Source organism: Hypanus sabinus, chromosome 16, assembly GCF_030144855.1.
Source record: "Hypanus sabinus isolate sHypSab1 chromosome 16, sHypSab1.hap1, whole genome shotgun sequence".
In the NCBI taxonomy this organism is placed as follows: Eukaryota; Metazoa; Chordata; class Chondrichthyes; order Myliobatiformes; family Dasyatidae; genus Hypanus; species Hypanus sabinus.
The window spans coordinates 5,469,180-5,485,161 of NC_082721.1; the positions used below are offsets into that span (position 1 = coordinate 5,469,180).

The following is a 15,982-nucleotide window of genomic DNA, read 5'->3' on the forward strand; positions in this document are numbered from 1 at the left end:
TCGGGAGATGCCAATCGATATTTGGGAAATATAAATCTCCCATCACGACAACCCTGTTATTGTTACACCTTTCCAGGATCTGTTTCCCTGTCTGCTCCTCGATATCCCTGTTAGTATTGGGCAGTCTATAAAAGCCATTGAGATACACCATGGAATAGGCCCTTCTGGGCCTTCGAGCTGCGCCACCCAAAAATTCTGATTTAATCCTCGCCTAATCACAGGACAATTTACAATGACCAATTAACTGACCAACCAGTACGTCTTTGGATTGTGGGAGGAAACCAGAGCATGGGGAGGAAACCCATGCGGTTACAGGGAGAGCGTGCAAACTCCTTACAGGCAGCAGCCGGGATTGAACCCAGGTCACTCTGGTGCTGTAAAGCATTGTGCTAATCACTATGCTACTGTGCTGCCCAGGCCATCTGTTCAGTGTAAATTTATTATCAAAATATGTTTATATCACCAAATACATCCCCGAGATTCATTTTCTTAAGGGCATTCACAGTAAATACAAAGAAACATACTCAAACAAGGACTGCCAAACCAACCAATGTGCGAAAGAAGACAAACTGTGAATACAAAAAGAATAATAACAAGCGTACAAATAAATAAATAATGCCGAGAATTTGAGTTGTAGAGTCTTTGAGAGTGGGTCAATAGGTTGAGGAATCAGGTCAGTGCTGGAGGAGTGAAGATATCTGTGCTGGTTCAAGAGCCTGATGTTTGAAGGGTAATAACATTTCTGATTCTGGTGGTGTGGGTCCTGAGGCTCCTGAACCTCCTGCCTGATGGCAGCAGCAAGAAGAGAACGTGGCCTGGTGATGAATGCTGCTTTCCTATGGCAGCATTCCTTGAAAATTTGCTCAGTGGTGGAGGGGGTTTTACCTGTGATGGGCAGGGTAAACGATATCTCCTTCTTGATGGCCACAGCAAGACGCTGATGAAGAACAAGGTATCCTGGCCAATGTCTACCAGTGAGTCACCATCACTAAAGCAATTTTCCTGGCAATTGGTGGGATTGTGCCATAAATAAATTTCCCAACATTACAACAGTAACAAGACTTTTTATTCTAGGAACATTCAATAACATATGGAAAGAGATTCTATAATGAATATGTACAGTCAGGATCAAACTAACTTTTCTATTTTAAGTATTATAAATAAATAATAAACACAATTTCAAACAAAGTTGTACTTTGGCAGAGACATCCGAGATTCATATCCTAGGATGCAAGCATTTGAGTAGATTCATTAAAATTGTTCTAAATTTAATGTGCCTTCAGTGTGTGGTTAAAGATTTATACATTTCTCAATTTGGCTGCAATTCTGGGTAAATACTTTTGCTTAAAGACTCAAGTTGAGCATATTCAATAATTTACTTTATAAATCCTATAAATGGAGGTGGTAATCATCTGGAAAGAGGGATATTTGCCTGGATGGCGATTGATGTGAATAATTCATTATTATCTGCTGATTTATTTATGGGACATCTGTAGTCCGTAACTTTATAAACATGTGGCGGATAAAGAGGCAAAAGAGGACTTAGTCTCACTATGCAAACTTCTTTCCTTGCAGTGGCAAATTCGTTTGTTAAAAAAAAACAATATTTAATGCATAAACAGTTTATTACCGCAGCAACAAGAAATTTAATCACACAGTTGTATCTGATGACATATATATACTTTGATAACAAATTTACTTTGAACTTTGACCACACCCTGTCAAAGGTATTCCCTTTATCCTATACATCCCAACTCCAACTTCTTTGTGAGTTTGTTTCTTTCTTTTCCAGTTTGGATGAAAGGTCTTTGACCTGAAACATTCACTGATCCTCATCCAATAGATGATGCCCGATCTGTCGAGTATTTCCAGCATTTTCGGTTCTGAATGAAGAGTTACATTCAGTTAGCTTCTAGAGCAGATTTAGAATAGAGCCGAGGGTTAAAGATTAGCATTATTTGTCACTTGTACATCAAAACATACAGTGAAATGTGTCATTTGTGTCAAATCAAATCAGTGAGGATTGTGCTGGGCTGCCTGCAACTGTTGACATGCTTCCAGTGCCAACATAGCAACTCACTAACCCAAACGGTAACTCTCTGGAATATGGGAGGAAACCAGAGCACCCAGAGGAACTCCATGCAGTCACAGAGGGAAATGTACATACTCCTTACAGACAGCAGCAGGAACTGAATCCCTCTCTACAGCTGACATTAGCTGGGGGCTGGTGAATCTGTGGAACTCAGTGTTAATGGAGGCCAAGTCATTGGGTGTATTTAAATCGGAGGTTGATAGGTATTTGATTAATCAGACCATGAAAGATTATGGGGAGAAAGCAGGAGAATAGGGCTGAGGGGGTGATAAATCAGCCATGATGGAATAGCAGAGCAGGCTCAATGGGCCGAATGGCCTAATTCTGCTGCTATGTCTTACGGTCTTCTGCTCTTATTCCCAGATTAGTCAGAGATCCTTTTTCCATATGTAAAATATGACCATCTGGAAATGAAACAATAATTCTGGGATTGCTTAACTACTGTGGTGGATGAATAGATGGTGGGAGAGCAGGGGGGAGCAAGAGGCCATGGCAGTGACCTCTGTTGATGGATCCTACAAGTGTGGGTACTTTTAGACTTGAACTTCTCAGAACTGAAGGATTGGTTTCTTCAATCTGACCTTCAGGCAGCTCCTCAATCAGTCATGCAAAACTAAGGATGTGTGGAGATAAAGTTAACACTGGGCCGACCGAGACGCCAAAACAAACACATCCCTCCCTGCGTCCTGGGCAGGAGACCAGCAGAGCCACTGTCTCACAGCTCCAGTAACCCACAGCAACACACTCAAAATGCTGGAGGAACTCAGCAGGTCGGACGGCAGATTCAATCTGGACTTCACGAGTTGGAGTTTGCACGTTTGCCCAGTAACCATCTGAATGTTCCAGTTTCCTCCCACGTCCCAGAGACACATGGACAAAGTTCAAGTTTAGATTTATAGGCATTCAGCCGTACACATGTATATCGCTAAAGGAGACCATGCTCCTCTGGACAACAGAGTACATATAACTCACACACATGAAGTAATATCACCACAAATAAATTAACAAATAATAAGGTGCATTTATGACACAAGTTAAAAAGTAAACAGTATAGCACTACAGGCACTTCATACTTGGTGAGACCTGACAGGAAGTTCAGTAATCTCACAGCCTGAGGGAAGATGTTGTTCCCCATCCTAAAGCTCTTGTCCTGATGCTGTGGTACCTGCTGCCTAATGCAAAGTGATTGTGGGACAGTCAGGGGGAATCACTGACAATGCTAAAGGCCTTATTTACACAGCGCTGCTCTGTAGATTAACCGATAGCTGTAAGTTGCCCTTACAGTGTAAGTGGGTAATGGAATCGGGAGGGAAGTTGATGGGACACGGTGGGAGAATGAAACAGGATTCGTACCAGTGGGTGCTTAATGTGGACTTAGTGCACCATATTGTCCTGTTTCTGCACTCTGTAGCTCACTCACTCCGTGATGAGGACATGTGCTGACCCTCACCAAGCCGCTGACTGGTCTGACTACTCCTGAGGAGAAGATAATGAGTTGGCACATGTCAGAGAAGATGTTGGCCAGGAATTTTCCTCAAGGTGTTTCAGCTCCAGCTCCTTATCTCTGCCAGAAGTGTGGTGAAATTCCCATGTAACTGCATGAGCTGGCTTACTGCCACAGGCTTAATCAACTCCCAGCAGATCCTGAGCCAATGAATTTATCCATCTGTGTTTTGGGCATGACTATCACTATTTAGCGCTGATTGCAATAGGGATGATGTAGGAGGGTGGTCAAAGTTGGGAGAAGGGCTGCAAGTTACGAAACATGTGCACTTTGTGTGATTCTCTCTGAGATTGGATATGGTGCAACATATTTATATTTCTGTGTGTTGTGGTTTGTCCTTACTCTATGTTGAATTTCTGTAACTCGGCTGAAGCAAAGACAAACACCGTGAATTGGAACTGGAATTTGAATTGTTTTATTGTTGTGATACAGTCAACACCTTCTCTTGCAGTCCAACGATATACCAGTAAGTAGGTTGATTGGTCATTCTAAATTGTTCCGTGATTAGGCTGGGATTAAATTGGCTGGTTGCTTGGTGGTACAGCCTGTTCCACACTGTATCTCTGAATAAGTAAATAAGTACAGAGACTGTGTTCCTACAGGTGACAGTGCATTGAGGTAGACTCATCGTCTTCGAGCACTAGAGTGTAGAAGCAGACCCTTTGGCCCATCGAATTCATAATGGCCTGTTATTCTGCCTACTTCATCGACATGCACCTGGACCATAGCCCTCCAAACCCCTCCTAACCATGTGCTTATCCAAACTTCTCTTCAATGTTGAAAACAACACTTCCACTATCAGTTCGTTCCACATTCCCTCTGCATGTACATGTTCCCCCTCATGATCCCCTTAAATATTTCACTTTTTACTCTTCACCGATGACTTCTGGTTCTTGTCACACCCAACCTCTGTGGAAAAAAAGCTTGCTTGTACTTTCCCTGTCTATATGTCTCATAATTTTGTAAACCTCTGTCAAATCTCCCCTCGGTCTTCTACGCTTCAGGGAATAAAATCCTAACCCATTCAACCTTTCCTTATAACTTAGGTCGTCAAGTCTGGGCAGATAAAACAATAACAAAGCAGAATAAAGTGTAAATCTACATTCCTGACCACTTTATTAGGTACACCTGTACACCCGCTCATTAACTTAATTATCTAATCAGCCAATCGTGTGGCTGCAACTCAATGCATAAAAGAATGCAGACATGGTCAAGAGGTTCAGCTGTTGTTCAGGCCAAACATCAAGATGAGGAAGAAATATGATCTAAGTGACTTTGACCCGGGAATGATTGTTGGTGCCAGACAGGGTGGTTTGAGTATCTCAGAACCTGCTGATCCCCTGGGATTTTCACACACAATATTCTCTAGAGTTTAGAGACAACAGTGTGAAAAACAAAATAAAAATCCAGTGAGCAGCAGTTCTGTGGGTGAAAATGCCTCGTTAATGAGAGAGGTCAGAGGAGAATGGCCAGGCTGGTTCAAGCTAACAGGAAAGTGACAGTAACTCAAATAACCACACGTTACAACAGTGGTGTGCAAAAGAGTACTTCTGAACATGCAACACATCGAACCTTGAAGTGGATGGGCTACAGCAGCAGAAGACCATGAACATACACTCAGTGGCCACTTCATTAGGTACAGGAGGTACCCAATAAAGTGGCCACTGACTGTATGTAACATTCAGCATCCAACAAGTTATCAGAGAACTCAATGGTTCAGTTAGCATCTATGGAGGCAGAGGGACCATGATGATACAGTCTGATGCAGGACCTCAACCTGAAGCGTTCACCACACCTAACGTGTGGTGTTCCATCATCAGCTTCTCTTTAATTCTGGATTCCAGCATCTGCAGTAACCTATGTGCTTCCCCATTTGCAATAAAGGAAATTATTTCTTCAATGAACTAAAAATCAGCTTTCTGCAGGCCATGACACTCAGGGACTTGAGCTATATTATTTTATTTTGTTTAGCGATACAGCCCCTTGGGCCACGCCGCCCCCAGCAATCCCACAACCTTGATCAACCCTAACCTAATCACGGGACAATTTACAATGATCAGTTAACCTACTTGGTACGTCATTGGACTGTGGGAGGAAACTGGAGCACCAGAGAAAACACACACATTCCATGGGGAGGACGTACAGAGACTCCATACAGAACGGCATCAGAATCTCACTCTGAACCCCAGAGCACCTCGAGATGTAACAGCACGGTGCTGACCGTTATGCTGCAGTTGCACCCCATTAAGAGTAATAAAAATATTTTATTTTTGACATACTTTTTTCTGTAACTGTGCTTTTCTGCTATCATAATTATATGTGCTATATGCAATATGTGTGTGACTATTGGTAATGTGCTTTGCACCTTGGCCTCTGGAGGAACGCTGTTTCGTTTGGCTGTATTCCTGTGTATGGCTGAATGACAATTAAACTTGAACTTTGAGAGGGGAGGTACAGTGTGAGGGACTGGAACTCCTGTTGAAAGCCTCATCTCCTTCTCAAGCAGTAAGAGTTGTGTAAAATACAGATACGGAATGTGTTGCAAATTATCATCTCCGAGAGCCAGCAAGCCTTGAAAGGTTTAATGAAAAGTGTTTGATTAAGATGTACTACTGATTTATTTAACGTACCATGAAATATTTCATTGTAAGCTACAGCTGGACCTAATTTATCTCCTTTGCAGTTGTCATTTCTGTACAGCATTTATTAAGCAGGTGCTAGTATTGGCTACATATCACTGGCCTTGTTGAATAGTGGCAGAAACATATTACTGTTCAGAGCTTTGTTACTGATGAAGGGACTTGGCCTGAAACGTTGACTGTTTATTCCCCTCTATAGATGCTGCCTGACCTACTGAGTTCCTCATTTTGTGTGTATTGGCCCTGATGAAGGGTTTCAGCCTGAAATATCAATTGTTTGTTCCTCACCATAGATGCTGCCTGACCATAAGACATAGAAGCAGAATTAGGCCATTCAGCCCACCAAGTCTGTTCCGTAATTTCATCATGGCTGATCCCGAATCCCATTCAACCCCATATATCTGCCTTCTCACCATATCCTTTGATGCCTTGACTGATCAGGAAACTATCAATTTCCGCTTTAAACATACCCATGGACTTGGCCTTCACTACAGTCTGTGGCAGAACATTCCACAGACTCACTACTCACTGGCTAAAAAGATTCCTCCTTATTTCTGTCAAAATGGTCACCTCTCAATTTTGAGGTTGTGCCCTGTAGTTCTGGATACACCAACCCAAAGGAACATCCTCTCTACATCCACCCTATCGAGTCCTTTCAACATTCAGTAGGTTTCAATAAGGACCAAACACAGTCTTTTAAATTCCAGTGAGTATAGGCCCAAAGCTGACAAACACTCCTCATGTGTTAACCTCCGTCATTCCAGAATCATCCTCGTGAGCCTCCTCTGGTCTCTCTCCAGTGACAACACATCCTTTCTGAGAAATGGGGCTCAAAACTGGTGGCCTGGGTAGTGTTTTATGAAGCCTCAGCATTATCTCTCTGCTTTTAGATTCTACTCCCCTTGAAATAAATGCTGACATTGAAATTGCCTTCATTACCACAGGCTCAATCTGAGAGTCTTGCACAAAGACACTTAAGTCCCTTTGCACCTCTGATGTTTGAATTTTTTTCCCCATTTAGGTAATAGTCTGCACTATTGTTCCTTTTACAAAATGTGTGATCATACATTTCCCAACACTATTCTATCTGCCACTTCTTTGCCCATTTTTCCTGCTGCAATCGCATTGCTTCCTTGGCACTACCTACCACTCCACCGATCTTCGTAACATCCACAAACTTTGCACAAAATCATCAATTCCGTTATCTAAATCATTGACAAACAATGCGAAAAGTAGTGATCCCAATACTGACTCCTGAGGAACAGCACTAGTCACTGGCAGCCAACCAGAGAAGGCCCCCTTTATTCCCTCTCACTCTGTCCTATCTGTCAGCCATTCCCCTATCTATGCCAGTATCTTTCCTGCTGAGTGCCTACAGCATTTTGTATGTATTACCCAAGTGTATATAATAGTCCTGCGAGAACCTTCCTTTTTTTAGTCTGTAGCACAAAGGTAAAGCCATGCCTCTTTTACGGAACATCGTCCATAATGTTGTGTGATGCAAACTCATTGTGTCTGCTGCTTGAAACCCAAACAAAACAATAATAACCAAGTTTATATTACAGCACATGAAACTTTTCTGAAATAAAGCCATTTTCTATAAATACAGCTAAACAAATAAATAGTCTTTGCTTTGAACCGCAGTGGGGTACCAAACATTGGCTTTCTTGTCGATAAGATCAGCAGGATTTAAAACCTAGAGCAGTAGGAAATAACAACAGAACAAACATGAACATTTTAACCAAATTTCCCAGACCTTGATGAGTATATTAATAGTTTCCCCTTGTCTCCCAGTTTATTTGCTTCCTTCCTTCAATTTAATACCGACTTATGAGAACAGTGGTTATTTAACCTTTTTGAAATGATACTAAAGAAATAACTTTCTATATTTTTCTGAGGAAAATTGCTCATTTTTCATGTAATTATGTGATTTTGGCCATAGATTTCCTTCCATAGAACTGAAGTGTTTGGAACTTCTGTTGCTGTTTCTGCAGCTCTCAGGTTTTACAGGATGGAGTTACTAGCTCCATGCCCAACCCTCCTCCATTTGCAGCTGGGTTTGGAAGCGTCCTTGGCAGAGTTCAGGAAATGCGTGGCAGAGGTTTTAAATTGGAAAAGCTGTGGCACTGAGGCAGTTCTACTCTCGCAATTAAATTTGTAATTAATTTTAAATCACTTTGTAGAGATCTGTTTTCACTTTGACACAAAAGACTCTTTTTCTGTTGTTCTGTGTCAAAAAAGCCAAATTAAGTCCACTGTGATTCAAAGTTGTTAAACAATAAAGAATGAAAACCTCTGGGGGGTGGTGGGTAGGTGAATACTTCTTAGTGTGTGTGTGTGTGTGTGTGTGTGTGTGTGTGTGTGTGTGTGTGTGTGTGTGTGTGTGTGTGTGTGTGTGTGTATGTGTAAGTAGTACAAAAAAGATCAAGAAAAGAAATAATAGTGAGGTGGTGTTCATGGGTTCAACGTCCATTCAGAAATCCAATGGCAGAGGGGAAGAAGCTGTTCCTGAAGCACTGAGTGTGTGTCTTCAGTATCCTGTACCTCCTCGATGATGGTAGCAATGAGAAGAGGGCATGTCCTGGGTGATGGGGAGTCCTTAATGATGAATGCTGACATTTAGAGGCATCACCTTTTGAAGATGTCCTCGATGCTGGTGACTTGACATACAATGTCTCAATTCTTCAGTGGCATCTTTTAAGAGTTCAATATTGAGTGTCAGTTATTCTTTCGATTCAATGAAAGTATAGTTGTGATATAATGTGTGTATCTGTCCACTGCTAATAACAATGCGATTTCATTCCAGCGTATACGACACCCGGCACCCCCCCAGCTAACCGATCCTTTGTGGGAATAGGACCAAGAGATCCTGGTAGCCTTTATCAGCCACAGGTATTGTAGCAGGTCTTGTTTCATATGTCCTTTGATTTTTGTAACTGGTTTGTTATTGTCACTACTGAGGTACAGTGAGAAACGTGTTGCATTCCAGCCATACCTGTCATTTTGTAATGAGGACATATATACAGAAAGGTGCTGGAAAAGGGCCAGTACACCATGAAGGAACCCACCCACCCTGCTCATGGACTGTCTGTCCCTCTCCCATTAGGGAGGGAGCTACGTAACAACCACACCAGGACCACCAGACTTAAAAACAGTTACTTTCCCCAAGCAGTAAGGCTGATCAACCCCTCCACCCACTAACCCACCCCTCCACACCCCTACCCCACCATCTGTAAGAGTCACCATTGTATAGTGTCACGTTATGGACATATAATCAATCTCCATATATAAGTTACCTTAAGTATTTATATTTCTTGTATTTTTCTAATTATTGTATTCTTTATCTTATTGTGTTTTTGTGTTGCATTGGATCTGGAGTTACAATTATTTCGTTTTCCTTTACTCTTGTGTACTGAAAATGACATTAAACAATGTTGAATCTTGAACAATGTTGAAGTACATCGAGATAGGGCAGGTGAAAAACAATAAAGGAATGAGGAATATAGTGTTGCAGTTACAGAGATTTCGGTGCAGGTAAACAGAAAGGAGTGCAAGGATCATAGTGAAGGAGATGGTGAGGTCAAGGGTTTATCTATATTGTGCAATGTCTGATAACAGTAGGATAGAAGCTGTCCTTGAGCCTGGTGGTACTTGTTTGCAAGCCTTTGTATCTTCTGCCCGATAAAAGGGTGGAGAAGAGAGAATGTCTGGGGTGGGACAAGGGGTCTTGGATCATCTAGGCTGCTTTCCAAGACAGTGGGTAGTGTAGACAGAGTCTACGGAGGGGAGACTGGTTTCTGGGATGTCCAGGATACACAGAGCAGTTGCCATGCCAGGCCATAATGCATCCGGGGAGAATGTTTTCTATGTAAAAACAGGTGAGAGCCATTGGGGACATGCCAATTTCCTTAGCCTTTTACTTCATCCCTTCCGGACAATGTCTTGTCATCTTAAAAAATATCGTGGAGAATCAAATTATACCGTCCTTCTCAACAAACAATATTACCCTGAAGCAACACACACAAAATGCTGGAGGAACTCAGAAGGCCAGGCAGCATCCATGGAGAGGAATCAACAATCAATATTCAGGCCATCACCCTGAGGGTGGTCTCATTGTGGAGTAGCTTCCAACCTGATGGCATGAACTTCGATTTCTTCTTCTGGTAAAAAAAATTCCCTCCTCCCTCCCTTTTCTCCTATTTCCCACTCTGGTCTCCTACCTCTTCTCACCTGCCTATCTCCTCCCCCTAGTGCCCCTCCTCCTTTCATTTCTCCCATGGTCCACTCTCTCCTCCCATCAGATTCCTTCCTCTCCAGCCCTTTACCTTTCCTACCACCTGAATTCACCTATTACCTTCGAGATTGCCCTCTTTTCCCCTCTGTCCTACCCCCACACCTTTTTTATTTTGGTATCTTCCCCCTTTTTCAGTCCTGAGGAAGAGCATCAGTCTATAATGTCGACTGTTTATTCCCTCCATAGATGCTGGTTTACCTGCTGAATTCCTCCAGCATTTTATGTGTGTTGCCCTGGGTTTCCAGCATCGGCAGGATCTCTTGTGTTTATAATATTGTTTTAAATGTTATTTTCTGATCAATCCTAATGAGGATTTGGAGACTTAATTCAAATGTATCCTGACCATCATGCTATCAGTGTTTATTTTAGTTTTGCAAATAACATCTTTAGACTATTAGATCAATGTATAGATACTATAAATGATTATAGGAAAATGCTCAGAGTGGAACTGCCGGTAACTATTTAAAGTATCTGATTATCTAATCAGTCCACACAAAAGCATCACTAAATCATGCTTTTAAATACCATTTTAAGGGTAAGAAGTCAGAACAAAGTCACCATCCTTGTTAGCTGGTATAGTTCACTTGGTAGGGTGCCACATAGTCTAGCGGTTACAGCTATTACAGCTCAGGGTGTCGGAGTTCAGAGTTCTGAACTCTGGAGAACTGGAGTCCTCTGTAAGCAAGTTCATATGTTCCTTCCCACATGTGTGTGGCTTTTCTCAGGGTGCTCCAGTTCCCTCCCACAGTCCAAAGACGTGCCGGTTACCTGGTTAATTGGTCACTGTAAATTGTCCCGTGATTAGACTAGGGTTAAATCTGGTGGGTTGCTGGGCAGCGTGACTCAAAGGGCCTGTTCTGCACTATATTTTGAAATAAAGAAAAAACTTCACGCTCCCTGACTTGAGCTTCCGCAAACTCTTTTTGCTTACTTAGTCTTATGCAAGGGCTAGAACATAGTACAGTACAGCCTAGTACAGGCCCTTCAATCCACAATGCTGTGCCAACCTTTTTATCCTACTCCACAATCAATCTAACAATCTAGTCATTCCCTCCTACATATCCCTCCCTTTTTCTTCATCCATGTGCCCATCTAAGCAGCTCTTAAACATCCTAATGTATCAGTCTCTATCACCACTCTTGGTAGTGCATTCCACCACTCTTTGTGTAAAAAAAACCTTCCTCTATCATTTCCCCAATACTTTCCTCCTATGTCTCTGCACATTACCATTTCCACCCTGGGAAAAAGTCTCTAACTGTCCACTAAATCTATGCCTCATATCATCTTGTACACCGCTATCAAGTAGCCTCTCATCCTCCTTCAAAGATTAAAGTGCTAGCTCATTCAACCCATCCTTATAGAAGACATGCTCTCTCTCTAATCCAGGCAGCATCCTGGTAAATCTCCTCAGCACCCGCTCTAAAGCTTCCACATCTTTCCTATAATGATGGACAAAAGTGAACACAGTATTCTAAATGTGGTCTAACCAGGATTTTGTGGAACTGCTACATTAGTCGCAGTTCTTGAACTCAGTCCCCCAACTAATGAAAGCCAACACACCATACTCCTCACTTATGCCTAGTGTCTTCCAATCCCGATCAAGACACTCAACCAAAACATCAACTGCTTATTCCCCTCCATAGATCCTTTCTACTTCATCATTTTCAAATTATTAATCAGTTTCCTTTTCAATGTGCATCTTTTCCTTACAAGCAGATAAAGGTTTCTCTAACTTTCTTCCTTGATGAATGACAGTCCTGAAAAAAGTTCCAAAATCTCTGGGCTTTTTTTAAACTAGTTGTCCTGGTAGAATCTTTCCTGAACCTGCAGAGCTGAAGAAAATGAAGAAATCAAGTAGTCATCTTTAAAAGATAACAAATTTGATCTCAGAGAAAAGTAATAGATTAAAGAGAGAAGGCATTATTTTAAACTTAAATTAAAATAATTGAAAGGCAATTAGGAATTATGGCTAACATGTTGAAACATGAAGAAAAAAAAGGCTCTTTTATTTGACAAAATGATAAAACTTGTTACGTAAACATTGGGTTGGGCACATGGGTCACCATGGTAAGATAGCAGTTGGTGCAACACCATTACAGCTCGGGATGTTCCGGAGTTCAGAGTTCGATTCTGATGCTGTCTGTAAGGAGATTGTACATCCTCCCCATGGCTTGTGGGCTGGACTCTGGAGCTCATGTTATGATGCGCTCCTTGTTTCTGATCGCTCCTCTTCTTGTTGCAATTTTGTGCAATTTTGATCGGGGCGGACTGCCTCTGTGGCCTGCAGTCGACAGATGACAGAGCACTAAACTGAGCTGAAGCTGAACATTCCTGGACCATTTCAATGACTTGTAGTTGTTTGATAGTCTGTGTTTTTCACTCTCTTTTTGCCATTTGCACGATTTGTTCCTTCTTTTCGCAAGTTGGGGATTCGATGTTTTTCTTTGAATAGGTTCTATCGTTTGCTTTGTTTCATGGCTGTCTGTGAAGAAGATGAATGTCAGGGTTGTATACTGCATACATACTTTGATAATGAATGTACGTTGAATCTTGAACCACAAGGGTTTCACCCTGGGTGCTCCAGCTTTCTCCTATAGTCCAAAGGTGTACTGGTTGGTAGGTTAACTGGTCATTGTAAATTGTCCTGTGGTTATGCTAGGGTTAAATGGGTGGGTTGCTGGGCAGCACAGCTCAATGGGCCAGAAGGGCCCGTTCCACTCTGTATCTCTAAATTGAGATGTACATCAGCCAATCCAGGAGACACGACTAAGTTTCCTTTCACTCTATGACAGAACTTACAAAGCCTGAGCTATTCACTGTCTCTGTTTTTTGTTTAACGCTGTCATTTGACAGTGAATTGCAAAACAATCATACTTTTCTCTGATAGTTAACTTTAATGGAATACTACACTGAATGAGGCTGCTCTCAGGGTGGAGAAGCAACACCTCATATTCCATCTGGGTAGCCTCCAAACTGATGGCATGAACATCGATTTCCCTCTCTCCCTTCCCTCTTCTTTATTTCCCCACTCTGGGCCCCCTCTTACATATTCTCTTCACATTATCACCTCCTCCTGGTGCCCATCCTCCTTCCCTTTCCCCCCTGGTCCACTCTCCTCTCCTATCAGATTCCCTCTTCTCCAGTCCTTTACCTTTCCCGCCCATCACCTCCCAGCTTCTTACTTCATCCTCCCTCCCCGACCCATCTGTCAGCTCGTCCTCCTTTCCCTCCCCCGCCTTCATATTCTGGCATCTTTCCCCTTCCTGTCCAGTCCGGATGAAGGGTCTCGGACTGAAAGATCATCTGTTTATTCCCCTCCATAGATGCTGCCTGACCTGCTGAGTTCCTCCAGCATTTTGTGTGTGTTGCTCAGGATTTCCAGCATCTGCAGAATCTCTTGTGTTTGCGATAGACATTGAATTTTTTTTTATTTATCTGTGATTCCTTCTACTTCAGAGAAGACTTATATGCCGTGTCAGATGTTGTTTTGCGGCAGCAGTACTCTGCTAAAACAAAATTACTGCAAATTACAAAGTAAATAAAGACTGCAGAAAGAAAAGAATAAAGAGGTAATGTTCCTGTGATTAGGCTAGGGTTAAATCGGTGGGTTGCTGGCAGCACACGAGATAATGTTCATGTAAATCGGCGGCTTGCTGGCGGTGTGGCTGAAAGGGCCTGTTCCACACTGCATCACAAAATAAATAAATAAATAGCTCACAAAAATCTATTTTGCAGCTAAGATTTGTGTTTTCAGACTTCATTAAATTCCAGTCAGGATAAACAAGTGAAGAATTGCATGAGGACACTGACACAGAGGATACAAATAAAATAGAGCTCTGAAATCCTGAGAAGCATGAATTGTCATTTCCACATTATTGGAATAATAGGCTTTCTTAGCTGAATACGTGACAGGGTGTCTCTAATTATGAATCCATATTAAGCTTGTGAGAGACTGCAGATCTTTACTCACGCTCAGTCATCAGACATGACACAGTTCTTTCAAAGAAAGATGGATTGCTTGATACTTGAAGATCGAAGCTATCCAGAGTATCGCGATTGTCAGCACATTTCCACAGCCTAGTTAAGTCAGAATCAAGTATAATTTTAGATATTGAGTAAAAATGCTTAAAGAGTTCATATAATGTGGAGATTGCCCTTCATATCCAACAATGGCAGGAGATCTGTGTGGGAGAGTTTTTAAAGTGGAAAAGCTGCTACACTGGGCCAGTTCCACTCTCTCCACCTCGGACACCTAGGTCCAGTGGTAAGAGTAGTCATCAGAAACTGGGGTCTTCCTTGTCTGTGTGGGTGACCATGACTCTCATGAAGCGTTGCAGAACCATCTTCCAACAGTTGGATCGCATCATCCGCCCAGTCCATCAGAGCTGACTTCATACACTACAACTGGCAAGTCCCCACCTCAGCAGGGTATGAGGTCCACCTGCTGCCCTCACCTGGTTTAGCCCACCTGACAAAGCAGTGTAGTGGGTTGTGGGTGCGGTCTCATGCAAACAGCTACTTGGAGCCACAGGTGAGACCAGTGGGGACCAAAGGTGAGCGAGCTGCCCCGGGTTGGACACGACCCTTCACCGGAGGTGCTACCCCTTCCTGGACTCTGTACATGTAATAAACACAAGAGATTCTGCAGATTGTGGAAATCCAGGGAAAAATACTGAAAATGCTGCAGGTCAGACACCCAACCTTTTTTGTGCCATGGATCAATACCATTAAATAAAGGGTCCATGGCCCCAGGCTGTGAACCCCTGATGTACGGAAAGGAATAAACAGTGATGCTTCAGACCGTGACTCTTCATCAGGTCCTGAAAATGGGTCTCGACCTGAAACATCAACTGTTTATTCATTTCCATAAATGCTGCCTGATCTGCTGAGCCCTTCCAGCATTGTGTGTATGTATGTACGTGTTGCCTAATAAGTATATATTTTAGTTTTTGCTGCAGAAGCTTAACAATTTAAGAAAAAGCAGTTAGTGCGACGCTGCTACAGCTTGGGGCATCAGCGTTCGATGTTCAACTCTGCGTCCACTGTATGCAATTCTGTACGTTCCTTCTCGTGTGCAGGTTGGTTTCCTCTGGAAGGCCGGTTAACCTGGTTTGGACTGTGGGAGGTAACCGGAGAACCCGGAGAAAACACACACGTCCACAGGAAGGAAGTACCAACTTCTGACAAAAGGCACCGGAACTGAACTTTGAATACTGAGCCACCCCAGCTGAAAAGGGATTGTACTAACCATTGTACCCTTCCTTGCAGTCTTGGGCAGAGCAGTTGAGTACCAAGCTCGGATGCATCCAGATAGAATGTACCTGACATAATTGGTGAGGACCATCATGACCATGCTGAACTTCCTTAGTCTTCTCAGGATGTAGAAGCATTGGTGTACATTCTTGGTCACAGCAGCAACATCATTTAACCAGAAAAAATAGTTGCTGATATTT

At 42.6% G+C, this 15,982-nt stretch overlaps 1 protein-coding gene across 8 annotated transcripts in view; it reads left to right on the forward strand.

Moving 5' to 3' along the window:
* The window catches only part of LOC132405962 (nuclear factor 1 C-type-like), a 474,435-nt gene that overhangs the window by 385,709 nt on the left and 72,744 nt on the right, over positions 1 to 15,982 (forward strand). For 7 of the 8 annotated variants that reach the window (XM_059991009.1, XM_059991010.1, XM_059991008.1 and 4 more), the window contains one exon: positions 9,042 to 9,127. In XM_059991009.1, coding sequence (XP_059846992.1) covers positions 9,042 to 9,127 — 86 coding nt within the window. Of the gene's footprint in view, positions 1 to 9,041; positions 9,128 to 15,607; positions 15,650 to 15,982 lie in introns of those variants that run through there. The other variant, XM_059991011.1, reaches the window with a different exon arrangement.